Source organism: Dendrobates tinctorius, unplaced genomic scaffold, assembly GCF_039654945.1.
Source record: "Dendrobates tinctorius isolate UK_male_01 unplaced genomic scaffold, ASM3965494v1 ptg000126l, whole genome shotgun sequence".
Classification (NCBI taxonomy): Eukaryota; Metazoa; Chordata; class Amphibia; order Anura; family Dendrobatidae; genus Dendrobates; species Dendrobates tinctorius.
Genome location: NW_027361794.1, coordinates 23,761,848 through 23,789,595, shown reverse-complemented (window position 1 = coordinate 23,789,595; position 27,748 = coordinate 23,761,848). Strand labels below are relative to the sequence as shown.

Below are 27,748 nucleotides of genomic sequence, written 5' to 3'. Positions count from 1 at the left end.
TTCAGCTCAGGGCTCTGGAGATTTCCGGAAGGTCCCGGTCACTATAAAAAGTGCGCATGACTGTTCCGCCATGCGCTAGTATTTTTCATACTGCTGCTGCGTGTATAGTGATGGATGCTTGGACTGGTGACTGACTTATTATGAAACCCCTTCCCTCTGATAATACGTTTGTGTGAATGATTGGGCATCAGCCAGTATTAGTGCCAGCGTGCTCAAGCTTCATCTCTGCCAGCAGCTAGCATCCTGCATCGCGCTTGCAGCATAGCGGTGCTTTTCCTGCGGCTCAGTTATCGCTGCGCTGCGGTTGCAGTTTCTTGGACGTTCACAGTTGCAACGTTCCGCTTTTCAGTTTACGGTAGGTCTAGATGGAGTAGTCCTGACATCTAAGGCTACTCCAGTGACTTTTAAATACCGTGTCTGCTCCGCTGGAGTCTGTGACCTAGAACAGACTCAGCGGTTTTGCATGCTTTAAAGCTTGCAGCTCTGTGTCTCTAACAGAGCTTGCTTTAGTGCACTGGGTGCAGTTAGAACCCTGTGCACATTACCGCCCTTGTGCTCTGCCTCTCTAGCAGCACTTTTTACACCTGCCGCACGGTGGACCCTGGGTGGCGAACACCCTTTAATTATATTTTTATTTAGCGTGTTCCACCGTCCCTAACCCCCCTGATCCTATTCACAACAACTAACAGTAGCCGTGGAGCGTTCCTATGGTGGTCCAAGATGCCTCTTCACAGCCGGAGAACTAAATAAGCCTAAAGAAAGAAAGGGGAAATCTAAACTGCCCCAGAGCAGACCCCAAAGCAATAGACAGCCCCCAACATGTATTGTCAGTGAAAACAGATGAAAACACAAACACAGACAGAAAGACAGGCAGAGCAAACAATGGGGCCCAACTAACTAGATAGGAAAGGACAGAAAAGATGCTGGCTGCAATCCGCAAAAACCCTGCCAAAAATGTCCCAACACGTCTGAGAGGAAAAAGCGGCCCTGAAGTCACTAGACTTCAAAATCCCTATATCAGCACTCCGATATATTCTGAAGACAGAGCAAAAGAGATTTAACCGATCAGGGACAAAAATGGAAATTCAGCAGAGCCCCAGCCGGGGCTGGCAGAACACAAAACTAAGCAAATCAGACAAAATCTTATGGAACAATAACAGAGCAAAACTTAGCTTTAGAAGACAGGAACTGAACTGGAGGCCAGAGCTCAGAGCAGAGAAATCACCAGCAACCCTACAGGGCGTCGGCTGCCTTATATCCACTCAGAGATTCCGGATGTCCAATCGCAATCCCCCTGTTCAGGTGACAGGTTTCTCCCATCCAAATCAGTTTCACCACCTCCTTTCACCAGCAGAGGGAGTTCATCGGACATCAAAGGTGAACGAGAAAATGAGCTCACAACAGTACCACCCCCTTGAGGAGGGGTCACCGAACCCTCATCCACGCCACCAGGCCGATCAGGATGGGCCCGATGAAAAGCACGAACCATTCTTTCGGCATGAATATCAGATGCTAAGACCCAAGAATTATCCTCCTGGCCATAACCCTTCCACTTAACCAGATACTGGAGTCTCCGTCTAGCCAGACGAGAATCCAGTATCTTCTCAACCTCATATTCCACAATACCTTCAACCAATACAGGGTCAGGAGGTGCCACCACAGGAACTACTGGTTCAACAAATCTCTTCAACAGAAACTTATGAAACACGTTATGGATCTTAAATGAAACAGGAAGAGCCAATCGAAAAGAGACCGGATTAAGAATCTCCAAAATCTTGTAAGGTCCAATAAATCTAGGTTTAAACTTTGGAGAAGCCACTTTCATAGAGATATTCTTTGATGACAACCAAACCATATCACCCACCTTAAACCGGGGACCAATCGTCCTATGCCGGTTGGAAAACCGCTGGGCCTTTTCCTGGGAGAGAGACAACTTATCCACCACTTGGTCCCAAATCTGGTGCATTCTCTCCACCACAGTGTCAACACCTGGGCAGGCAGAAGACTCCACCTGCCCTGAAGAGAATCGAGGATGAAACCCAAAGTTACAAAAAAAAGGTGACATCAAAGTGGCAGAACTAGATCTATTATTTAAAGCAAATTCGGCCAAAGGCAAAAATGAGACCCAATCATCCTGATCAGTAGAGATAAAACATCTCAAATAAGACTCCAAAGTCTGGTTTGTTCTCTCCGTCTGCCCATTGGTCTGAGGGTGAAACGCAGAGGAGAAGGACTACTGAATTCCCAGCTTGGAACAAAAAGTCCTCCAAAATCTAGAGACAAACTGAACTCCTCTGTCAGATACAATGTTCATAGGAATCCCATGCAAGCGAACCACCTGTTGCAAAAACAAGGGCACCAACTCTGAGGAAGATGGCAACTTAGGGAGTGGTACAAGATGGACCATCTTAGAGAATCTATCACAAATCACCCAGATAAGTCATTCTCTGAAAGACAGGCAGATCAGAAATAAAACCCATTGAAATATGGGTCCATGGCCTCCTGGGCAAAGGCATCAACAACCCACTAAAGCGAGAGCAAGGTTTAGACCGGAAGCAAGTCCCACAGGACTGCACAAAATTCCTGACATCACGAGATAAGGCGGGCCACCAAAAAGATCGACTCACCAAATCTCTAGTACCAAAAATACCTGGATGACCAGCCAATGCGGTGCAATGAACTTCAGACATTACTCTCTTCCTCCACTGGTCAGGAACATACAATTTTCCAATGGGACAACGCTCAGGTTTGTCCTCCTGAAACTCTTCCAGAGCACGTCTCAAATCGGGCGAGATGGCAGAAAGAACTACCCCCTCACCTAAGATGGTAGCAGACTTGGTCTCAATAGGAGAATCAGTAAAGAAACTCCTAGAGAGGGCGTCTGCCTTGACATTCTTAGTGCCCGGAAGAAAAGAGACCACAAAATCAAAACGTGTGAAAAACAAGGCCCACCTAGCCTGTCTAGGATTCAAGCGTTTGGCCGACTCAAGGTAAATCAAATTCTTGTGGTCAGTGAGGACCACGACTTGATGTCTAGCTCCCTCCAACCAATGTATCCACTCCTCAAATGCCCATTTCATGGCTAACAGTTCCCGAATACACACATCATAGTTGCGTTCAGATGGGGAGAACTTTTGGGAAAAGAAAGCACAGGGATTCATTTTAGATGTTACCGGATCTTTTTGGGACAAAACAGCTCCTGCACCAATCTCTGAAGCGTCCACCTCTACCTGAAACGGGAGTGAGACATTAGGTTGCCGCAAAACTGGAGCAGAAGTGAACCTCCGCTTCAGCTCCTGAAAAGAAGAAACAGCCTCTGGAGACCAATTCAGCACATCAGCACCCTTCTTAGTCAAATCAGTCAATGGTTTGGCAATACCAGAAAAATTAGCTATAAATTTATGATAAAAATTAGCAAAACCCAAAAACTTCTAGACAGCCTTCAAAGAAGTGGGCTGAACCCAATCATAAATGGCCTGTACCTTGGCCGGGTCCATTTCAATAGTTGACGGAGACAAAATAAATCCCAAAAATGAAATCCTCTGTACACCAAAAAGGCATTTCGATCCCTTGACATACAGGGAATTCTCCCTCAAAATCCGGAACACAGTCCGAACATGTTCCACATGAGAGTCCCAATCCTTGGAAAAGATCAAAATATCATCCAGATAGATGATCAAAAATTTATCCACAAAGTCTCGGAAAATATAATTCATGAAGCACTGGAAGACAGAAGGGGCATTAGTGAGCCCAAAAGGCATCACCAGGTACTCAAAATATCCCTCCGGAGTATTAAACGCCGTCTTCCATTCATCCCCATGCTTAATGCGAATAAGATTATACGCCCCCCTGAGGTCAAGCTTGGTAAACCAGCAAGCACCTTTAACTCTGGAGAATAGATCAGAAATCAGGGGTAACGGATACTGATATTTAACAGTAATTTTGTTGAGGGAACGATAGTCAATACAAGGCCTTAATGAACCATCTTTCTTGGCCACGAAAAAAAAACCAGCACCAAAGGGAGAAGAGGATGGTCTAATATGACCCTTCTCCAACGACTCCTTAATATAAGATCGCATATCCTCATGCTCGGGTACAGATAAATTGAAAAGTCGACCCTTGTGAAATTTACACCCAGGGCTCAGCTCAATTGCACAGTCATAACTCCTATGAGGAGGCAAAGACGCAGACTTATTCTCACTAAATACATCATAAAAATCAGCCAAATAGTCAGGAACATCATGCGACTGTGGAGAGGTGGAGAAAACAGGAGTGTCACTAAGAGCACACTGACAACCCCAACTCACCACAGACACAGATTTCCAATCCACAACTGGATTATGGATTTGCAAACAGGGAAACCCCAGAACAATGGTATCATGCAAATTATGCCACACCAAAAATCTGCAATTTTCTTGATGGTCTTGGGCGACCCGCATTACCACCTGGGTCCAAAACTGAGGTTTTTCTTCGCCAAAGGAGTAGCATCAATACTCCTCAAAGGGATAGGAGTCCGCAGAGGTGCCATAGGAAACCCACAAAGTTTAGCAAAATCCAAGTCCATCAGGTTCAGAGCCGCTCCTGAATCCACAAAAGTCTTAGCGGAAAATGTGGACAGGGAGCAGATCAGAGTAATTGCCAGAAGAAACTTAGTTGTGCACACCCACAGCAAATGTGTGTGCAAAATGTTTCTCTCGTTTAAGGCAGACAGAAATATTATGAGAGGCATCTCCACAGAAAAAACACAGTTTATTATGCCTTCTGAACTCCTGACGTTGCGCCCTAGACAAAACTCTATCACACTGCATAGGTTCAGACATTTGTTCAACAGGTGGCAACATTTCTCGTGTAATTTTACGTTCACGTAAACGCCGATCAACCTGAATGGCTAATGACATAGAATCATCAAGACCGGAGGGAACAGGAAATCCCACCATAGTATCTTTTACGGTTTCTGACAAACCCTTCCGAAAGAGAGCTGCCAAGGCACCATCATTCCAGGTAGTAAGGACCGCCCACTTTCAGAATTTTTGACAGTACAACTCTGCAGAATCCTGACCCTGGCTCAATGCCAACAGGGCTTTTTCAGCTCGATCAATAGCATTAAGTTCATCATACAACAACCCCAAGGCTTGAAAATATGCGTCCACATTAGTTAGAATAGGATCATCAGGTGTCAAAGAAAACGGGGATCGCCGTGCAGCAAAGAGATGACAATTTTAACCTGCTGCGCAGAGCTCCCCAATGAGCTAGGTTTCAAGACAAGAAATAATTTACAATTATTCTTAAAATTCAAAAATTTAGACCGATCCCCAAAAAACACATCAGGAGTAGGGATCTTTGGTTCAGCAAAACGTGAATGAGCAAGATAGGCAGAAATTCCCCACACTTCAGCAGCGAGCTGCTCCACACGATCAGAAAAAATTCCTCCTACGGCCCCAGAGAAAAAGAGGAAAAAAATATACATTAAAAAAAAAAAAAATTCTGACACTTTTTTTTTTTACAATTCTTTCCTGCTATTGAGTACCCTAGAATCTGCGGTATGGCTGGTGATTCTGTTATGAATGAGTCACCGGAGGAGGAAAAAACAAAAATGCAAGCTAAGTCCAGAAAACAGGAGAGGTTGGTAGCTAGCGGATTGCAGACCCCTGATCCTATTCACAACAACTAACAGTAGCCATGGAGCATTCCTACGGTGGTCCTAGATGGCTCTTCACAGCCGGAGAACTAAATAAGCCTAAAGAAAGAAAGGGGAAATCTAAACTGCCCCAGAGCAGACACCAAAGCAATAGACAGCCCCCAACATGTATTGTCGGTGAAAACAGATGAAAACACAAACGTAGACAGAAAGACTGGCAGAGCAAACGATGGGGCCCAACTAACTAGATAGGAAGGACAGAAAAGATGCTGGCTGCAATCCGCAAAAACCCTACCAAAAATGTCCCAACACGTCTGATAGGAAAAAACGGCCCTGAAGTCACTAGACTTCAAAATCCCTATATCAGCACTCAGGTATATTCTGAAAACAGAGCAAAGAGATTTAACCAATCAGGGACAAAAATGGAAATTCAGCAGAGCCCCAGCCGGGGCTGGCAGAACACAAAACTAAGCAAATCAGACAAAATCTCATGGAACAATAACAGAGCAAAACTTAGCTTTAGAAGACAGGAACTGAACTGGAGGCCAGAGCTCAGAGCAGAGAAATCACCAGCAAACCTACAGGGCGTCGGCTGCCTTATATCCACTCAGAGATTCCGGATTTCCAATCGCAATCCCCCTGTTCAGGTGACAGGTTTCTCCCATCCAAATCAGTTTCACCACCTCCTTTCACCAGCAGAGGGAGTTAATCGGACATCAAAGGTGAACGAGAAAATGAGCTCACAACAACCAGGGTTACTAGTGGGGTACCACAGGGTTCTGTATTGGGCCCCCTACTATTTAATATATTTATTAATGATCTAGTGGATGGCTTACACAGTAAAATATCAGTATTTGCAGATGATACAAAACTATGTAAGGTAGTTAACACAAAGGACAGTTTGCAACTACAGACAGATTTGAGTAAATTGGAGAATTGGGCTGAAAAATGGCAAATGAGGTTTAACACAGATAAGTGTAAGGTTATGCACATGGGAAGGAGAAACAGATGCTACAATTACTTACTAAATGGGAAACTGCTGGGGAAATCAGGCATGGAAAAAGACTTAGGCATCTTAGTCAATAAGAAGCTAAATTGGAGTGCCCAGTGTCAGGCAGCTGCCACCAAAGCAAATAGGGTCATGGTATGCATTAGAAGAGGTCTGGGGACACGAGATGAAAACATAATTCTCCCTCTGTACAAATCACTCGTCAGACCACACTAGGAGTATTGTGTGTAATTTTGGACGCCGATGCTCAAGAAAGACATTACTGAACTTGAAAGGGTTCAAAGGCGGGCTACTAAAATGATAAATGGAGTTGGTTCACTACAATACCCAGAAAGGTTATCAAAATTAGGTCTATTTACTCTAGAAAAGAGAAGACTTAGGGGAGAACTAATAAATATGTTCAAGTATATCAGAGGGCAATACAGAGATCTCTCCAATGAACTGTTTGTACCAAGGACTGTGACAAGAACAAGGGGGCATTCTCTTCGTTTGGAGGAAAGACAATTTCTGCACCAGCATAGAAGAGGGTTCTTCACGGTAAGAGCAGTGAGGCTCTGGAGTTCTCTTCCTGAGGAAGTGGTGATGGCCAACTCACTGAATGAATTTAAGAAAGGAATGGATGCTTTTCTTGTGAGTAACAGTATAGAAGGTTACGAATAACAGAATATTATAGGTAGATGGTTGACCCAGCTTAGGGGAAGGAATTTTTTTCCCTATGGAGAAAATTGGCTTCTACTCTGTGGGTTTTTTGCCTTCCCCAGGATCAACAATGCAGAACAGCTGCACTAAAAATAGGCTGAACTAGATGGACATAAGGTCTTCCTTCAGCCTTCAAAACTATGTTACTATGTTACTATGACTAAGAAGAGATGATTTCCTCACAAAACATTTCCCACATTCTGAAGAGGAGAAAGGATTCTCCCCCGTGTGAGTTCTTTGATGCTTAAACAAATCTGATTTCCAGTTAAAATACTTCTCACATTCTGAACAGGAAAAAGGCTTCTCCCCTGTGTGTGTTCTTTGGTGCTTAATCAAATTTGATTTCTGGGTAAAACATTTCCCGCATTCTGAACAGGAAAAAGGCTTCTCGCCTGTGTGGGTTCTATGGTGACTAACCAAATCTGATTTCTGGTTAAAACATTTCCCACATTCTGAACAGGAAAAAGGTTTCTCGCCTGTGTGAGTTTTATGGTGAGTAACAAAATGTGATTTATGTGCAAAACATTTCCCTCATTCTGAACAGGAAAAAGGCTTCTCCCCTGTGTGAGTTCTTTGGTGCTTAAACAAATCTGATTTCTGGATAAAACATTTCCCACATTCTGAGCAGGAAAAAGGCTTCTCCCCTGTGTGAGTTCTTTGGTGCTTAAACAAATCTGATTTCTGGATAAAACATTTCCCACATTCTGAGCAGGAAAAAGGCTTCTCCCCTGTGTGAGTTCTTTGGTGCTTAAACAAATCTGATTTCTGGCTAAAACATTTCCAACATTCTGAACAGGAAAAAAAGCTTCTCCCCTGTGTGAGTTTTCTGGTGTGTAACAAAATTAGATTTCTTGTTAAAACATTTCCCACATTCTGAACAGGAAAAAGGCTTCTCCCCCGTGTGAGTTCTTTGGTGCTTAAACAAATCTGATTTCTGGATAAAACATTTCCCACATTCTGAGCAGGAAAAAGGCTTCTCCCCTGTGTGAGTTCTTTGGTGCTTAAACAAATCTGATTTCTGGCTAAAACATTTCCAACATTCTGAACAGGAAAAAAGCTTCTCCCCTGTGTGAGTTTTCTGGTGCTTAAACAAATCTGATTTCTGGCTAAAACATTTCCAACATTCTGAACAGGAAAAAAAGCTTCTCCCCTGTGTGAGTTTTCTGGTGTGTAACAAGATTCCCTTTATGGTTAAAACATTTCCCACATTCTGAACATGAAAAAGGCTTCTCTCCTGTGTGAGTTTTCTGGTGTGTAACAAAATTAGATTTCTGGTTAAAACATTTCCCACATTCTGAACATGAAAAAGGCTTCTCCCCTGTGTGAGTTTTCTGGTGTGTAACAAAATTAGATTTCTGGTTAAAACATTTCCCACATTCTGAACATGAAAAAGGCTTCTCTCCTGTGTGAGTTTTCTGGTGTGTAACAAAATTAGATTTCTTGTTAAAACATTTCCCACATTCTGAACATGAAAAAGGCTTCTCCCCTGTGTGAGTTATTTGGTGTGTAACAAGATTCCCTTTATGGTTAAAACATTTCCCACATTCTGAACATGAAAAAGGCTTCTCTCCTGTGTGAGTTTTCTGGTGTGTAACAAAATTAGATTTCTGGTTAAAACATTTCCCACATTCTGAACATGAAAAAGGCTTCTCTCCTGTGTGAGTTTTCTGGTGTGTAACAAAATTAGATTTCTGGTTAAAACATTTCCCACATTCTGAACATGAAAAAGGCTTCTCCCCTGTGTGAGTTTTTTGGTGACTAAGAAGAGATGATTTCCTCACAAAACATTTCCCACATTCTAAACAGGAAAAAGGCTTCTCCCCTGTGTGAGTTCTTTGGTGCCTAACCAAATCTGATTTCTGGTTAAAAAATTTCCCACATTCTGAACAGCAAAAAGGTTTCTCCCTTGTGTGAGTTCTTTGGTGCTTATCCAAATGTGATTTCTTTGTACAGCATTTCCCACATTGTGAACAGGAAAATCTATTGTCTGTTATGTGAATTTTTTCATGTGTAAGACAAGTCTTTTCAAGAAAACTATTTCCATATTCTGAATATGAAAATAGCTCCTTTCCTTTAGAATCAATTAATTTTTTAATGCTTATATCGTGACTTTGATTTTTCTTAGTAGTTGGTAATGAACCAAAAGATGGGACCTGTTTCAAAGTATTAGATGACAGATCTTGGCTATGAAGGGATGATGGTATATCTGGAGTAATGGCATTAACTTCAATTGGGTCCTGTGATATCTCAAGATCATCAGATTTAAAAATTGAAGATGTCAGCGTTCCCTCTGATCTCCTGGTACAGTCATCTGCTAAAAATAAAACCAATTAATAATTTTGAATAAAATATCTTCACATTTTATACTTTTGAACATTTCTACTTAAGCTGTCCATAAAAAATACAAGCTTTTTAAAAATACTGAATTATTCTCCAAGACAATGACAGTTCACAGTCTAATCGAAAGCCTCATAGCATGAACCAGCGCATCATGGTGTTCAATGGTTTGTTCATTCTGCTTCCCAAACATGGAATAAAAAGCCACCAAACAATGTTATATAGGTAAAAATTATACCAATAAAACTTCTACTCATCTCACGGAAACACAAGACACCACTAAGGTCCATCATCTGTCAGAGGAAAACCAAAAGGTTTCCACAATATTTGTGGGTCAAAAGCTCTTGAAAAGCAACATGGCTTCCATAAACCGATCCAGCAATATCCGCTCTCCCAAAGTCAAATATCCACTCTCTTCTGAGCCTTGTAGTGCGCCCAAACCATATTTAGCATCCGTATATTTGGCATTACTATAGTGAGAAGAACCCACTTAATTTACGGTGTGTGTTTCCTGGAGCACAATCTGGGCATTATGTGTTGGATAATAAAATGGCAAATGTGCAATTTTCATGTTGCAACATCCAGTGCGAGCTAATTTCTGGAAAGTGTCACTACTCCCATAGAATAATTCACTGAGGGTTATATTTTCCATAATGGAGTCACTTTATGGGGATTTCTACTGCTTTAGTTTCCTGTAATTTTGTTATATTAGGGCATCTGCAGATGGTGTGTCCCCTCTCCACTGGAATCTGCTCCTGCGATGTTTGATTCCATCACCAAGCAGCGCCTTATTTATTGTGCAGGCGTTGCTGGTAATAGAAGAGACGTCGAAACCAGAAGCTCTGGGTGGCGCTGGCTCTGTCCAGCCACTAAGATTAGGGTGCCTGAGACCAGTAGTTTCATCCAGCCTGGCAGTATGGGTTTATGTGCTGTCCAGCAATCTGGTAGCAATCTACTACCCGCTTAAGCCAATTAGAAAGCACCAAACCCTACTAAAGCTTGAAGCCTATTCCCGGAATCTGCCAGATACAGCCTTGTTCTCCTCTGGTTCAGTCCTCTGTGCTCAGCTGGTGTATTTGTTTCCTGGTGTAATCCCAGCCCGCTTACTGACTACACTTGTGTCTTCTGATTTTGTATTTTCTCTGCCCTCCTGGTTATGACTAACTACCTGACTATTCTTCTTGCCATCTCACTCCACAGAGTAGCAGGTAACACCATGGTCCAAGCCTAGGGGTCTCTGTGTAAGTCCAGATCCATGAAGAGGGGTTAAAGGATGATGAGCAAGGCAATCACTGGGATCTGGAAAATAGAGTAGATGGAGCCAAGCCTTCTCATGGTGGCCATCTTCTGATCTGCCAGGTGATCACTAACAGTGCTCCCAATACATCGTGTGTGTAAACTATTCCATCAAGATCTGTGTGCGAATAGCTAAATGGCGCTCCTTCCTTTCTTACCCCTACCATGTGCCCAGAAAGTAGTGTACAACCATATATAGGGGATTGTTGGATTGAAGAGACATTGGGAAATAATTTGTAAGGTCCATTTGTTTCCTATTATCCTGGTGAAAACTCTCTGGGTAATTAGAGTATGGGGCTCGGTGGTTCTTGGCAATCTAAACTATCGTAAGGGCCAATATTTTCTGTCAGATGAGTTTCAAGAAGAAAGATTAAACATTCATAGAGAACTTTTTATAATAGTGCAGAGCTGATGTGTCTTAAATTTAGATCTCAGCCATTTGGCAGAGGTAATGGAGACCTTATTTTAAAGGCTACCAGGTAGTTGCAGACTCACATAAGTGAGGCAGGCCGATCCCACCATCATCAGACTACCATACAAAATGAACCTGTACAAAAAGAACTAGAATAAAAAAACATGTTGGAGGTATTTTTTGGATTATAAGACGCACCCCAAATTTTGAGGAGAAAAATAGGAATATTTTTTTTTAATAACATGGTGGCGCTTCTTATAATCCATGCGTCTTACTGCTATGGTGAAGCGGGGTCCCAGGGTCACTGCTGGAGGAGGCAGGAGTGGGGAGTGATGCTGCAGGCCGCAGGGTGGGATGAGGGGGTGTCCGATGAGCAGTGCCCCGCTGCGAGTGTTTGGTGCTGCTGGGGTGCCTGGCGCTGCTGCCTGGGGTGGCCACCGCCAATGCTGCTGCCGCTGCTCTGGGTGTCCGCCGCTGCTGCTGCCTGGAGAGTCCGCCGCTGCGGGGAGACTCTGCTGACTTTTCGTGAAAGTCCAGAGCCCCCCGCATGTCCGTGGTTTCCTCCTGTGTGGTGGACTCTGTGAATATGGCTGCTGGGGGGCGGCACATGCGCAGATGGAGATCTCGGTAACAAGATCTCAGGATATGAGATTTCAGCCCTGAAATTAGATCTCAGGATTCTATGAAGCCAACAGCATCATTACCCTCCGCTTTCTCTTATAGGCCAATCATAATATTTTTCATCAAGTGATTTTCTAACTTGTCAGCACATTCTACATACGCTGTCATTTGGCTTTATAGTTACATATCTGGGCAGGTAACGGTCAGCGTCTCCTAATCCCAGGGGGTAGGTGGATCCTCCAGGTTGTAAGTTCTATAGAAAAGGGCTTTCAATGTCCAAAGTCATTTGAACAGTTTTGGGTGGAGGAGAATGTTGTGGTCTAGAGGCAAAATGGTGACCATGGTAATACGGCCGGACTACACCACCGATAAAGCAGCCACAGCCGGTGACTGAGAGGAATCTGTGACTTCTCTGCATTCAGTGGTTACTACTCACCTGGGTAGTCATATGTGGGAATCTCCTCTTTACACCACTCATCACCCCTCACATATGTCTCTGTAGTATTAATATGGGTCAGATCTTCACCCTGAAACAAATATTGTAAAAGTCACAGACAGATGGAGAAGTCCCATCTATGATCAGCTCTAATCCTGCCATCTCCACCGTTCTCATTACACAAGTATAAAACATATAATACTGGTGGATAAAACAAGACTGAGCACAAGACCTTCACAGCCGTCTACACATCATAGGGGAGATCTCCTGACACCTTCTCTCATCTACCTGATGATCCTGAGGAGCACTGGGATCTTCTTGGTTACAGTCCTGTGGAAGAAGAGGACGGGGACATCTCTCTGGTGTTGTCCTCTTACTGGATAGATCTGGAGGAAACACATACAGGGACTGAATTCATTCTCTACATACAGATAATTATAGGCCGTGTGTATTTAGTCCTGTCTATTACCTGGAGATGTGAGGGGCTGGGGAACCTCCATTATGACGTTCTTGTACAGATCTCTGTGTCCTTCTAAATACTCCCACTCCTCCATGGAGAAATAGACAGCGACATCCTGACACCTTATAGGAACCTGACACATACAATGATACCGTCATCCCCCCGATCCCTTCATAGTGTTACAGTATAATGTCCCAGCAGTGTCACCTCTCCAGTCAGCAGCTCAATCATCTTGTAGATGAGTTCTAGGATCTTCTGGTCATTGATGTCCTCATGGATCAGGGGGTGAGGTGGAGGCCCCGTGATTGGGCTCAGGGGTCTTCCCCATCCCTCAGACACAGGGTCCTGACAGCGATCACTAGAGGTCTTCTTCACCACTGTGTAATCCTGGTTATGGAGAGACACAGTAATAAATCTCACTACAGACATTCCCAGAGTCCTCACCTCTCCAGTTCTGTCCATCTGTTATTCCCATAGATAAGAATGATGTAATGTGACGTCCTCAGAATCTCTCACCTCTCCAGTGAGACGGAAGAGGATCTCTAGGGTGAGGTGTAACATCCTCTCCGCCATCTTGTCTCTGTCCATATCCATCCTTGATGGGTAAATCAGGAAAATTCTCTTTTGTAGAAGATCTTCACTGAGAGGATCCGATATTGTAGAGACCTGAATGAGAAGAAGATGATCCGATGTAACATCATAAGAATCCTGTGTAATAATACAATTACTGGAGATAATAAGGGAAACATATGAGGAGATTTATTATCTTACAGGGTTTAGTTTTCTTCCCTGACATCTACTAATAAAACCTATATATTTAGGCCACAGACAACAAGCAGTTTCCTCCTCGGAGTCGGCAGCTGAACACGTTCCTCATAGACTCATCTTCCATAACGCTAATTCTCGTCTCATTACCGGCACTGGAATCGGCATTAGCAATACTGCAGGAGATATTCATTACACGCGACATGAGAAATAACTCCTTCATGATGAGGACAACATCTTCATCTTCTACTGCGGCTCTAGAGACAGATTTGGCCAGAGTCGGTCACTGCCTCCATCCCCACCGGCCGTCTATATGAAGGTTTCCCGTCTTCCCCGCACTGGAATCTTCTCTCCCGTTAGATCTCAGCTCTGAGTCACACACAGAAGTTTGAGGCTTTTCTGGAAGAACAGGACAGGAGAGATCTGAGGCCGATGTCTCCATGTACAGGGTTTCCCCTCGGGATAAGAGGCTTTTCTATCCCTTTCCCCCAATTAGAGGGGACACCTGTGGATATCGGGGTCTTTACCGGCTGCAGTCCTGGGGGGATTTACTCGGTAACGTGGACGTTGGACAAACGTCACCATCAATTCCCATCAGAGTGAAGGAACATCGCTCCTCTATTCAGCTCTATGGATCCAGGATGAAATCCACTGCGGCCCCTGCAAGAAAAGAGCGAAGTCTGGTGAGACCCCCGAGGCCGGAGATTTCTACAGCTGCTCTGTGCGCACAGGACCTGTGATGAGGTCACAGGAGGGGAGGAGTCAGGGGTCAGGTCACATGATCAGGGGCCTCAGTGTGTGCAGGACTTTGAAGTTTATGTGTGGGGTCAAGAGGGGTTTACAGGGTGGATGTAGAAAAGCCGTGTGTGTACGAGGTGTACGGAGCGGAGCCATGTGTGTACGAGGTGTACGGAGCGGAGCCATGTGTGTACGAGGTGTACGGAGCGGAGCCGCGTGTGTGTGGGGAAGGTGACTTTACGGACAGATGTGACTGGTAGAAGGAGGGGACGGTTTGTGCACTAGGGACAGAGATTGACAGGTTAGAGAGGTAACAGTAGGGAAAGACAGAAAAGGGAGTGCAGTACTGTGAAATGACCACAAGATGGCAGGGGAGAGTAGTACAGGACTTTACATCAGCTTAGGGCTATAGAAACTGCATAGTCATGGGGGGCGGGGAGATAGGAGCCGGGGTGGGAAATTCCCCTGTGAGAGGGGATAAATAGAAGAAGGCGGGGCTCCAGGAGAGTCTAGTCCCGGGAGGAGCTCAGAAGAAGACGGAGAAAGTGAGAAGAGCTTGGCCAGGGGGACGGACAAATGAGAGACAGTCAGGGGGTGGCCCTGACCTGACGGACTGCAGGACAGGCAAGGAGAAGAGACAGTCAGGGGGAGACCCTGACTCAACGGACCGCAGGACAGACGAGGCCCCGGGGGTACCGATTCGAAGACGACCTCGGGCAGGTGAAGCGCTGGGGGTAGATTGGTCTAGGACAGCCCCCAGTGAAAGATCCGCGAGATGCATTACTGGAGCTGAAGAATAGGTACCCGGGCCTGGTGATACAGTGGTGTAAAGACGCTGCGGTGCATGTTTGGTGGTCGTCAGAGGACGACAAATAAATCCGGAACTGTTACAAGTGGAAGTGGAAGCTGTCTCCGTCTCGTCTTTGCCTCGTCTGGTAAGCAGTGGTCCACCCCCCTAGCCCAGCCCCCTACCACATGTGTACGAGGTGTACGGAGCGGAGCCGTGTGTGTACGAGGTGTACGGAGCGGAGCCGTGTGTGTACGAGGTGTATGGAGCGGAGCCGTGTGTGTACGAGGTGTACGGAGCGGAGCCCTGTGTGTACGAGGTGTACGGAGCGGAGCCGTGTGTACGAGGTGTACGGAGCGGAGCCCTGTGTGTACGAGGTGTAAAGAGCGGAGCCGCGTGTGTACGAGGTGTACGGAGCGGAGCCGTGTGTGTACGAGGTGTACGGAGCGGAGCCGCGTGTGTACGAGGTGTACGGAGCGGAGCCGTGTGTGTACGAGGTGTACGGAGCGGAGCCCTGTGTGTACGAGGTGTACGGAGCGGAGCCGTGTGTGTACGAGGTGTACGGAGCGGAGCCGTGTGTGTACGAGGTGTACAGAGCGGAGCCGTGTGTGTACGAGGTGTACGGAGCGGAGCCCTGTGTGTACGAGGTGTACAGAGCGGAGCCGCGTGTGTACGAGGTGTACGGAGCGGAGCCGTGTGTGTACGAGGTGTACGGAGCGGAGCCGTGTGTGTACGAGGTGTACAGAGTGGAGCCGCGTGTGTACGAGGTGTACGGAGCGGAGCCGTGTGTGTACGAGGTGTACGGCGCGGAGCCGTGTGTACGAGGTGTACAGAGCGGAGCCCTGTGTGTACGAGGTGTACGGAGCGGAGCCGCGTGTATATGAGGTGTACGGAGCAAAGCCGCGTGTGTACGAGGTGTATGGAGCGGAGCCGCGTGTGTACGAGGTGTACTGAGCGGAGCCGTGTGTACGGAGCGGAGCCGTGTGTGTATAACGTGTACAGAGAGGAGCCGCGTGTGTACGAGGTGTAAGGAGCGGAGCCGTGTGTGTATAACGTGTACGGAGAGGAGCCGTATGTGTACAAGGTGTGCAGAGCGGAGCTGTGTGTGTACGAGGTGTGCAAAGTGGAGCCGTGTGTGTACGAGGTGTACTGAGCAGAGCCATGTGTGTACAGGGTATACAGAGCGGAGCCGCCTTTGTGCGGACACCTCTTTGTACTATGTATATCCCCATCTTCAGTTACAGACTCTTGTGTACACTATACACCCGTATACCCCCAGCTTCAGTTGCAGACCCCTGTGTACACTATACACCCGTATACCCCCAGCTTCAGTCGCAGACCCCTGTGTACACTATACACCCGTATACCCCCAGATCAGTCGCAGACCCCTGTGTACACTATACACCCGTATACCCCCAGATCAGTCACAGACCCCTGTGTACACTATACACCCGTATACCCCCAGGTTCAGTCGCAGACCCCTGTGTACACTATACACCCGCATACCCCCAGCTTTAATCGCAGACCCCTGGATACACTGTACACACCCGTATACCCCCAGGTTCACTCGCAGACCCCTGTATACACTGTACACACCCGTATACCCCCAGCTTTGGTCGCAGACCCCTGTATACATTGTACACACCCGTATAGCCCCAGCTTCGGTCGCAGACCCCTCTGTGTACGCTGTATATACCCGTATACCCCCATCTTCAGTCACAGACCCCTCTGTGTACGCTGTATAAACCCGTATACCCCCATCTTCAGTCACAGACCCCTCTGTGTACGCTGTATAAACCCGTATACCCCATCTTCAGTCACAGACCCCTCTGTGTACACTGTATACACCCGTATACCCCCAGCTTCGGTCACAGACACGTGTACACTGTATACACCCGTATACCCCCAGGTTCAGTCGCAGACCCCTGTGTACACTGTATACACCCGTATACCACATCTTCGGTTGCAGACCCCTCAGTGTACGCTGTATACACCCGTATACCCCAGCTTCGGTCACAGACCTCTCTGTGTACACCGTATACACCCGTATACCCCCAGCTTCAGTCGCAGACCCCTGTATACACTGTATAAACCCGTATACCCCCAGGTTCGGTCACAGACCCCTGTGTGTGCACTGTATAAACCCGAATACCCCCATCTTCAGTCACAGACCCCTCTGGGTACGCTGTATAAACCCGTATACCCCCATCTTCAGTCACAGACCCCTGTGTACACTGTATACACTCGTATATCCCCAGGTTCGGTCACAGACCCCTCTGTGTACGCTGTATAAACTCATATACCCCCATCTTCAGTCACAGACCCCTCTGTGTACACTGTATACACCCGTATACCTCCAGCTTCGGTCACAGACCCCTGTGTACACTGTATACACCCGTATACCCCCAGGTCCAGTCGCAGACCCCTGTGTACACTGTATACACCCGTATACCACATCTTCGGTTGCAGACCCCTCAGTGTACGCTGTATACACCCGTATACCCCCAGCTTTGGTCACAGACTCCTCTGTGTATGCTGTATACACCCGTATACCCCCTGCTTCGGTCACAGACCCCTCAGTGTACACTGTATTCACCCGTATACCCCCAGCTTTGGTCACAGACCCCTCTGTGTACACTGCATACACCTGTATACCCCCAGCTTCAGTCACAGACTCCTCAGTGTACACTGTATGCACCCGTATACCCCAGCTTCGGTCACAGACACCTGTGTACACTGTATACACCCAGCTTCGGTCGCAGACGCCTGTGTACACTGTATACCCAAAGCTTCGGTCACAGACCCCTCTGTGTACACTGCATACACCTGTATACCCCAGCTTCAGTCACAGACCCCTGTGTATGCTCTATATACCCATATACCCCCAGCTTTGGTCACAGACCCCATGTCTCACACACTGTAGAACTGATGCCAGACACACGGTGAAACTGCGGTCGTCCGTCTCTCGTCTCTCGCACTTATACTGATAACATAAGATGGAGTCAGACGAACCCTCCTACAAAACGTGAGAACAAAGTCATTACTACAGGACTGTGTGAGAAAGGGATTTATTCTACAAGAAACGCTGGGGCCACAAAAGAGGGAATCCGGGCCCCGTGGCTGGATACTCCGGACCCCCAGCGTGTTAGGACCAGACGGGGTCTTTGTCCCTGGAGCTTCTCTACTCAGGATAATGAGACTCTGATCTTGGTCATCCGTATGGACAATGGAAATGGAATTACAAAGCTTCTCATAGACTTTCCATGTTAAGCACGGACGGCACATGTACAGCACACGGATGGCACATGTACAGCACACGGACGGCACACGGACAGCACACGGACGGCTCATGTACAGCACACGGACAGCACATTTACGGCACACGGGAGGCACATGTACAACACACGGACGGCACACGGACAGCACACGGACGGCTCATGTACAGCACACGGACAGCACATTTACGGCACACGGGCGGCACATGTATGGCACACGGGCGGCACATGTATGGCACACGGACAGCACATGTACAACACATGGACGGCACACGTACGGCACACAGACGGCACATGTACAGCACACGGACGGCTTATGTACGGCACACGGACGGCACACATACAGCACACGGACGGCACACGTACAGCACACGGATGGCACATGTACAGCACACGGATGGCACATGTACAGCACACGGATGGCACGTTTACACGGACCCATAGACTTGTATTGGCCCTTTGTCATCTGTGCTGCTGGGGAAACACGGACATGAGAGCAGCACCATAAGTCAAATAGGGGACACGTGGCATCTGTGATAAACATGATAGGTCGTGTGAAGGGGCCGTACAGTCACATAATATAAGGTGAAGCCACAAGACCCCTGCAGCTCAGTGCTGAGACTGATGGAGACCCCCACAGCCACAAGACCCTGGCAGCCTATTGCTAAGACTGATGGAGACTGCCAAAGCCACAAGACCACTGCAGCCTAGTCCTAAAACTGACTGAGACTCCAGGAGCCACAAGACCACTGCAGCCCAGTGCTGAGACTGACGGAGACTGCCCGAGCCACAAGACCACTGCAGCCCAGTGCTAAGACTGCCAGAGACCCCCGGGGCCACAAGACCACTGCAGCCCAGTGCTGAGACTGCCAGAGACCCCCGGGGCCACAAGACCACTGCAGCCCAGTGCTGAGACTAGCAGAGACCCCCGGAGCCACAAGACCCCTGGAGCCTAGTGCTGAGACTGGCAGAGACCCCCGGAGCCACAAGACCACTGCAGCCCAGTGCGGAGACTGGCAGAGACCCCCGGAGCATCAGTGCTGGAGCCGTGGGGGATTTATCAGTTCATGCTAATTATTTTTACATTCTCAGAAATCCCCTGTTGTGTCTGTTCACACTCACCATTGTTGCTGTGGATTGATCTACAGTGTTGGCAGGAAATTTTCTGCTTTTTTGCAGCCTTTTCACTTGCATTTTTGTGTCCCATTCATTTGAACAGGGAAAAAAATGATGCAGAAATGCTGAAAGACGACAGCAACAGATTTATAAAAAAAAAGTGACGGTGTCCATGTCTGGCCGGTGTCCTTGTCTGGCCGGTGTCCGTGTCTGGCCGGTGTCCGTGTCTGGCCGGTGTCCGTGTCTGGCCGGTGTCCGTGTCTGGCTGCTGTACGTATCTGGCCGGTGTCCGTGTCTGGCCGCTGTCTGTGTCTGGCCGCTGTCCGTGTCTGGCCGGTGTCCGTGTCTGGCTGCTGTACGTGTCTGGCCGGTGTCCGTGTCTGGCCGCTGTCCGTGTCTGGCCAGTGTCCGTGTCTGGCTGCTGTACGTGTCTGGCTGGTGTCCGTGTCTGGCCGGTGTCCGTGTCTGGCCGCTCTCCGTGTCTGGCCGCTCTCCGTGTCTGGCTGCTGTACATGTCTGGCCGGCATCCGTGTCTGGTCGGTTTACGTGTCTGGCCGACATCCGTGTCTGGCTGCTCTCCGTCTCTGTCCGCTGTCCATGTCTGGCCGGTGTCCGTGCCTGGCTGCTGTCCGTGTCTGGTTGCTGTCCGTGTCTGGCTGCTGTCCGTGTCTGGCTGCTGTCCGTGTCTGGCTGCTGTCCGTGTCTGGCTGCTGTCCGTGCCTGGCTGCTGTCCGTGCCTGGCTGCTGTCCGTGCCTGGCTGCTGTCCGTGCCTGGCTGCTGTCCGTGCCTGGCTGCTGTCCGTGTCTGGCTGCTGTCCATGCCTGGCTGCTGTCCGTGTCTGGCTGGTGTCTGTGTGAATTTGTTTTTTTTCTGAAATTGACTGATTTATTTCCTTAGGCCGGGTGCACACGATCAGGAATTGGCAGCGCTTTGGATGCAGCACATGTCCGCTGCCGGCTATTGAACATAGGTGACTCCACATGTGATCACTGAACCGTGCGGATTCACTGCATCCAATACATTGTACGGGTGAGGTTTATCACATCTCCAAAAGATAAATAGACATGTTGTGATCTGGAAAGACGCGCCCCATGTCCGTCTCTAAAGATAGGGAATGTAGATTGTGAGCCTCATTGGGGACAATGCCACTAATGTCTGTAAAGCGCTGTGGAATTAATAGCGCTATATAAATGAGTAAAAATAAATATATAAACTGCGGGGGCTCTGGCCTTCCACAAAATGTCGGCAGAGCCCCCGCAGCACCATACACCCACAGCGACACTACACCTATTATTGCGACTAGAGATGAGCGACTTTGCCTTTTTTCGGGTCGAGTCGGGTTTCGCGAAACCCGACTTTCTCAAAAGTCGGGTCGAGTGAGATCGGCCGACTAACGGAAAAAGTCGGGTTTCGTACAGACTGAAACACGAAACCCAATGTAAGTCAATGGGGAAGAAAAGTCGGGAGTGAGAAAAAGACAGGAAACACACCTACAGTGCCCATTTGAATGCCAAAACCATAAATTCTTATTCCTGAAGCTTGTCACCCTTTATTTACTTCATAATACAAGTTACGCATTGAAAAATGGGGGTTATTTGGTTAAAGTTGCGGGGGGGGGGTAGGGCTGGCTCCAGGATTTCATGTGCCCTGGGCCAAAGAGCGTCCCTTTAACACATACCACAACTCATGATGCTCTGATACGGCAGAGAAATAGTGGTATAGTACAATGAAAAATACTTCACTTCTTACATCTCATGACTGATATCCATTTAAAATTCTCCAATAGCTCCAAAAGTGGACAGTATATTACTCCATACAGTATTATGGCCACCGCATAGTGCACTATACAGAGTAATGAGGCCCATCTATTTCTCCCTACAGAATCATTGATCCCATATAATGTTTGAAACAGTATATGATGAGCTCCACATAATGCTACAGTATATGTTGGTCCACATGGATGAAGCTCCACTGTCTTATGGGCCCAAATAATGCTCCATACATAATGGACCCTATTTCTAATGCTCTAGTGTATAATGGGCCCTGTACATGCTGCTCCAGTGTCTGATGTCCACCTTTGAAATGTTCCAGTGTATGGTGGGCCCCATCTATCATTCTCCAGAGTATAGTGCTCCCCAAAAATAGCAGTCCCAACATTGAAAACAATGAAATAAGTCTCCTCGCTATGGAATCCCTGTACTAGTCAGGACTCCTTGTCGTCCCCATCTTCCATCCCACTGCACTTGGCTGTTTAGGCAGAGGGCATACAGACGTGATGTCATTGCGCTCTCTGATCAGAATATCAGTGTCAGGAAACGCGGAAGACGTCATGGCGGTGGAGCAGGGAGAGGTAAGTATTTCAACCTTGCAAGTGCTGTGATCCTGAGCAAGCAGGGGGGGCCCACTCGTTGGCGACGGCACTGGCACAGGGCCCCTGATAGTACGGCGGTGTTTCTGACGGCAGGTGGGCTGAACCTGTATTTTCATCTGCAGCTTCCTCTTTGTCACCGTGTAAGGTGGAACATTATATGAGAAGTGTAACCTGAGTTTCATCAGGGTCAGATTCAGGCTGTGTAGAGTGCGAGGGGAATGTAGTGGTCTGGGTCAATGTACCAGCAGAATCATTGAGCAGTGGCTGGGCATCAGTGCACTTGTGGCGCCCCCAGGAGTATGGTCGCCACAGTGGCATAACCTTCCTCCTAGGGAGTGTGATGTCATGCTTGGGAGCAACGAAGGATCTCTCTAGCAGGTTAACTGACTGGGCGGCATGATTCCCATGACTCACGACCCTCCAAACAGCGTCCATGAAGGCAACATTTTTGTTTGACGTGGCCAGTATGGTTGCAAAGCTGAACCTTAAAGGAATGTCCAGAAGGGCACCACCAGGAGTGGAGCCTGCGGCGTAATTGGACTCAACACGGGCAACCTCAACCTTGCTCTGCTGTGCTGTAATCGGCCCCTTCCCACTCACTCTCAACTTCTAACCTGACTGTAGGGAGAAAGAGAGAAGGGGGCTGGAGGGGGGTTTGGGAGAGACGCTCTGGGACTACAGGGGATGCACAGCGTTATTCACTGCTGTACACCCTCTACTATAGAGCGAAATTGGGATTTATATCATTGTAACCGGTTGTTGTATTGTTTACTGGTTTTTATTTTTTTTATTATTTTTCTCACAATGTTTGTATAAGAAAAACAAAATGTTAGTAATTCTTTGTTTTGTTCAATAAAAATTATCTGATTGAAAAAAGAAAGACGATAAAGTTGTTAATAGATGAAACGTATAGAAAATACCAAGATCACATGAGAAGGTACTCGTACGAATCCACAGATAAATGTGGTCTCTCATTGGCAAGGAGGTTATATCCATGCATGCAAGGGACATACGTATGTATCCAAAATAAAGAAAATAAAGCTGAGGCATGTTGTTGCTGTTATAGCTCGCTCTATAATATCCATGGATAATACCACGACATGCCACCTAATATTCTGGAAAGACAAATTGACAAATATATTATGGACGCTGCTCTTCCTTCCTTACAGACCCCTGAGCTGGAGGAACTAGACAAAGCTGTCACTGAGGAAGAGATCGGAGAGGCCATTAAATCATACCCTATCGGGAAGAACCCTGGGCCAGATGGAGGCAATAATAGATTTTATAAGAGGTTTGCACCCCAGTTATTACCATTTTAGGAGAAGTGTTCAGTAATATCTCAGAAGACTCCCTCTCTGCCCCTTAATTACTTGAGGCTGACATAACATTGTTTTTGAAAGCCTGGAGAAGAACCAAATGTCTGCCCTAATTTTCATCCAATATCACTAATTACTGTAGATGTGAAAATATTCTCTAAAGTGATTACAGCCCGGCTCTCCCACTACCTGCCCCCAATTGTTACCGACCATCAGGTTGGCTTTATTAAGGACAGAGAAGCTTGTGAGAAAACATTGTTATTAATGTCAAATGCGGAAACCCCGGGGATCCCAATGTGCCTTGTTTCTGCCGACACTGAAGAAGCGTTGGACATAGTGCCCGGACTTTCTTCAAGATCACTCTATGACATATTGGGTTGGGACTTTTCTTGTTATGTATCATTCTCTCCTTATACACTGACCCTAAACTGATAATTAGGGGAGACGGCCTTCTATCCGACACATTATCTATTAATAATGGGACGAGATGTTAAATATTAATAATTTGGTTGTTAATTTCTTATCACACTCAGTTCTGTTCTGGCAATTGCCTTCCACTGACACTGCATGTGCTATTTTAGCAAATGGTAAATGTCAACTCCACTACATATGTAAGATTAGCTCATGGTAAAAGGTCAACTCCATATGTGGAGATCACGTGCTTTGAAAGATGTATATTTAAGGTGGGGGCTTACTCTAGAGGTCGCTGTTGCTCCCTCCCCATCTTGAGACACAGACGCGAAGATGTCATCTCTGCACGTACATAGCATTGAATGGACAGACAGCTGATATGTAACTTTACTACGTAAGAAGCCTAAGAGAGACAGACGCCATTTGCCATGTGAGATCCCAGAGAGGAAGAATACATGTTGCTTTGCTATGAACTAATGGACAATCTCTCTTTCACCTATTTTTTATGTTTTTCTGTAATAGTTATTTCTCTGATGGAAGAATTCAAATAAACCACTACATTTTTATCTGGTAACTAGTCCTGAGTATTATACAAGAATACGCATTTTTTACATTGGCGAGCCAGCCAGGATCTGAATTTTTGTACTTTTTTTGCGGATTTCCCTCAACTTGCCCAAAAGGGGGATTGAACTTTGCTAACGTCAGTCATATGTGCAAGTTATGAGGAACTCCACTACTCACAAGAATCAGACAGAACCTAGAAGTGAGGACTAAGAATTGCCAGATGGATTGAGAAGTACTACAAGTGCCAGACGTGCTGAAGCCAGACGTGTGAAGACAAGAGCCCAGCGTTGTCCATCAAAGGAACGACAAGCTGAGATATTTCAAGGTAAGAAATATGGATGTCATTACTTGTTATTCTAAGCAGAGTAAATTGAAATTTAAGTCTGTAGATGAGTCTAATTCAGAAGTATTATGGCTCAGCTTATATGCAGAATGTGAAGTGGAAAATCTAAAGATAGATACTAAGCTTTTCAATAGAGAAAGAGATTAAAAAATATTCTACAAATGGTATATTTCATAGGTCGGTGTCAGAGAAATCCAAAGATGATTGCTGTGTGAAGGAAAATAGTGATGTTCCCGAGATTGGCTGTAAAGTTAGGGAGATTGAACAAGACTGTAATCAAGTGTCTGTAGCAGCCATTCAAGGTGACCTTGCAGACGTGGAACAAGATGGAGAAGTAGGAGGAGACTTCAGATTTGATGTAGAGGACGTACAAGGGAAAGACGGACCACTAAGAATAGACCACTCAGAGGCCCAACTCTGAAGTAAAGTAAGGAAAAATGTGTTAAAAATATGCAAAATCATTCCTGCATGTGATAACAAAATCCATGTTTGTAGAAACTCTGAGGTTTTTGAAAGCTGTGCTGAGAAATTTGATTTAACTAACGAAGAGAAGAATCAGTTGTTCAAAATGTGGATCCCTGTAAATTTTGCTAGGAGATTGACTTTAAAGTTATCTGGTGAAACACATGAGAACTTAAATGATAAAGACAGATTAAAAATTCTGATTTTTTGTGCATCAAATGAAAATTATCCAGATATTGATATTCTTCAAAAATTAAGGATTGGTCGGAAGGAATGTACCTACACATTCATGTCCATATATGAACGCCTGTATAGAATGCTGAGTGAGAATGTCAAGACACAGTCCCTCATAAAGACTTTTGTAACCAAATTTTGGTTTTTAAATCCTGCATCTCGTGTTATTGCGTCACAAAAAGATTCTTTATTTGAATTTGTAGAACTGTATTTTGTAGTGAAAATTAAAATCTACTCCAGTAATATTTAGAATTATGAATATATTAACCTTCTCTTTTATTTTTCCTTAGAATTTTCATTTCAAAGCAGGACTTAATCGCGAAAAATTCTCTTACAAGGATTTATGCCTTTATTTACACAGGAAGTTATAATAATTGCATGATTTTATATATTTAACACTTAAATAATATTCATATAACTAACAATTTAAAATGTGTTCTGTGTGTATGCCTTTACTGCATGGCATGAATGACAACTACAGCATGTGAAATTTGAACTTTGTTCTAATAATAAGTATACCAGTATACCATGTCCTTGTTCTTTAGGAAAAGAATTTTTAAGGAGTCTCAACTTTTGCATATCAAAGGAATTTTTTTTCCTAGGCCTAAAGTTTCAAGTATAGCTATACAACATATATTTATGTCATGTGTATTTGGGGAATTTACCAAGAAATATTAAGATACTAAATGTAATAGTTTACAATGCGCATTGATAATTAGGATAATTTGGGTTAAAATACACCTTCGTATGTGAAATCTGTGGTGTGAACTTATATGTGACACAGTCTGAGTGACAGATGATGCGTGTATGAGCAGCTGCTTAGGAGTAATGTGATACATTTGATGTATGAGACGCCTCGAGGTTCTGTATGAGGAAAAACTTTGTCTTTAGGAGAAATATGCAGATCAGTTAAATTCTTAGAATATTAAGATATAATGAAATATTATCTACACAGCATATATTTCTAGATTTCTTTAGTAATTATTTCTTGATTTAGTTAATTGTGGATAGGTGCAATCGCACATCAAAATGGTTTAAGAAAATCTACATTTAAATTAATTTTTCCAAAGGATAATTTTATGATATTCAAATTAATTTTAATGGTTACACATCTTCAGACAAATAATGGTATAAGCAAGTATAAATTCACATAATTTATAAATTAATTATTTTTCATTTTGGTTTGATAAATGAATTATTTCATAAAACAATATTTTTTGGTATTAAGGGGGAAATATGTTTTTGATCCTGACTTCATCATCACATTAGATTAATACCTCTTCTTCACACATTTTAATAAAAAAGAAATATTAATAAGGTACAATGGTATAAGTATTGGGTATAATAACATTAAGTATTATAAAGAGTCATTTATTTACACTGAGAAGAGTATTACATGCAAAGTTGCATAATTTGGATATTTTGGTAACAAGTTTATGACAATTATGAAATAATCGAGATCATGGAAATATTAAGAGTATATGTTACTGAGGACATAACTACTCTGCATTTGGTATCAATATAAAGGCCTTATTTTTATTCTTGTTTTTCATTTTCAATTTTATTATTCTATTTTTATTTGAATTCCTAAATTTTTATTTTTTCTGTCAATCAAGAAAAAAACCATCAATATTTAATAAAGTAATGTCTAGTATAGAATATTGCTTCATTAAATATAGCGATGATATGGTTCTATTACAAAGGAAAATGTTTCAGTTCTGAATTCTATGCAACAATTCTTTTATTCATTCATTCATTTATATATTCTTATTTTGGTTCATGGCTATACATTCCTACATATTATTAGTATAATAAATATATTCTATTAATAAAGTTGAATAATAAAGATGAAAACACTGGTTACATAAAACACATTGACACCTATGGGTTGAAAAAGGTAATTACACCTATGACATAAAAATGTTCTAACACATGAAGAATATGGATAATAATGTATCATCACTTATTATTGGTTTATTATTGTTTTTGAAATCCATATATGGTACAAATTCTGATAATAATTATATGGATGTTACTGATTGCTATGGTACGCTGTGATATTATAGGTTAGGAAAATTACCAGGTTTGGTATAGAATAGGGAATGAAGACTTCAAGCAAGAACTGAAATTATGTTAATAAAGACTTTTCATATTTCTAAATTCAATTGATTCTTACCAGTAGCAAGAAGAAAAACACCGCGATCCAGAAGTCCCAGAAGGTAACAAAGCTATGATTTCTGAGTAATAGACTGTGTCAATTACAAGTGCAGTATCCACCACTGACAGTCACAAGTGCAGTATCCACCACCGACAGTCACAAGTGCAGTATCCACCACCGACGGCCACAAGTGCAGTATCCACCACAGACGGTCACGAGTGCAGTATCCACCACTGACAGTCACGAGTGCAGTATCCACCACCGACGGCCACAAGTGCAGCATCCACCACCGACGGCCA

The 27,748-nt window shown here is 45.1% G+C and overlaps 1 protein-coding gene and 1 long non-coding RNA gene across 2 annotated transcripts in view; one reads left to right on the top strand and one right to left on the bottom strand.

The window, feature by feature from the left end:
* Positions 1-6,983: 6,983 nt before the first annotated feature.
* LOC141047180 (uncharacterized) overlaps positions 6,984-27,748 on the bottom strand; it is a 100,851-nt gene continuing 80,086 nt past the window's right edge. Inside the window, 3 exon segments of the mRNA XM_073542135.1 lie at positions 6,984-8,027; positions 8,185-8,505; positions 8,507-9,673. Coding sequence (XP_073398236.1) covers positions 7,485-8,027; positions 8,185-8,505; positions 8,507-9,673 — 2,031 coding nt within the window. The 3' untranslated portion in view covers positions 6,984-7,484.
* Positions 22,798-25,459, top strand: LOC141047096 (uncharacterized). Its single transcript, XR_012219751.1, has 3 exons — positions 22,798-23,252; positions 24,211-24,577; positions 24,773-25,459. It is a non-coding gene; the product is annotated as an uncharacterized lncRNA (long non-coding RNA).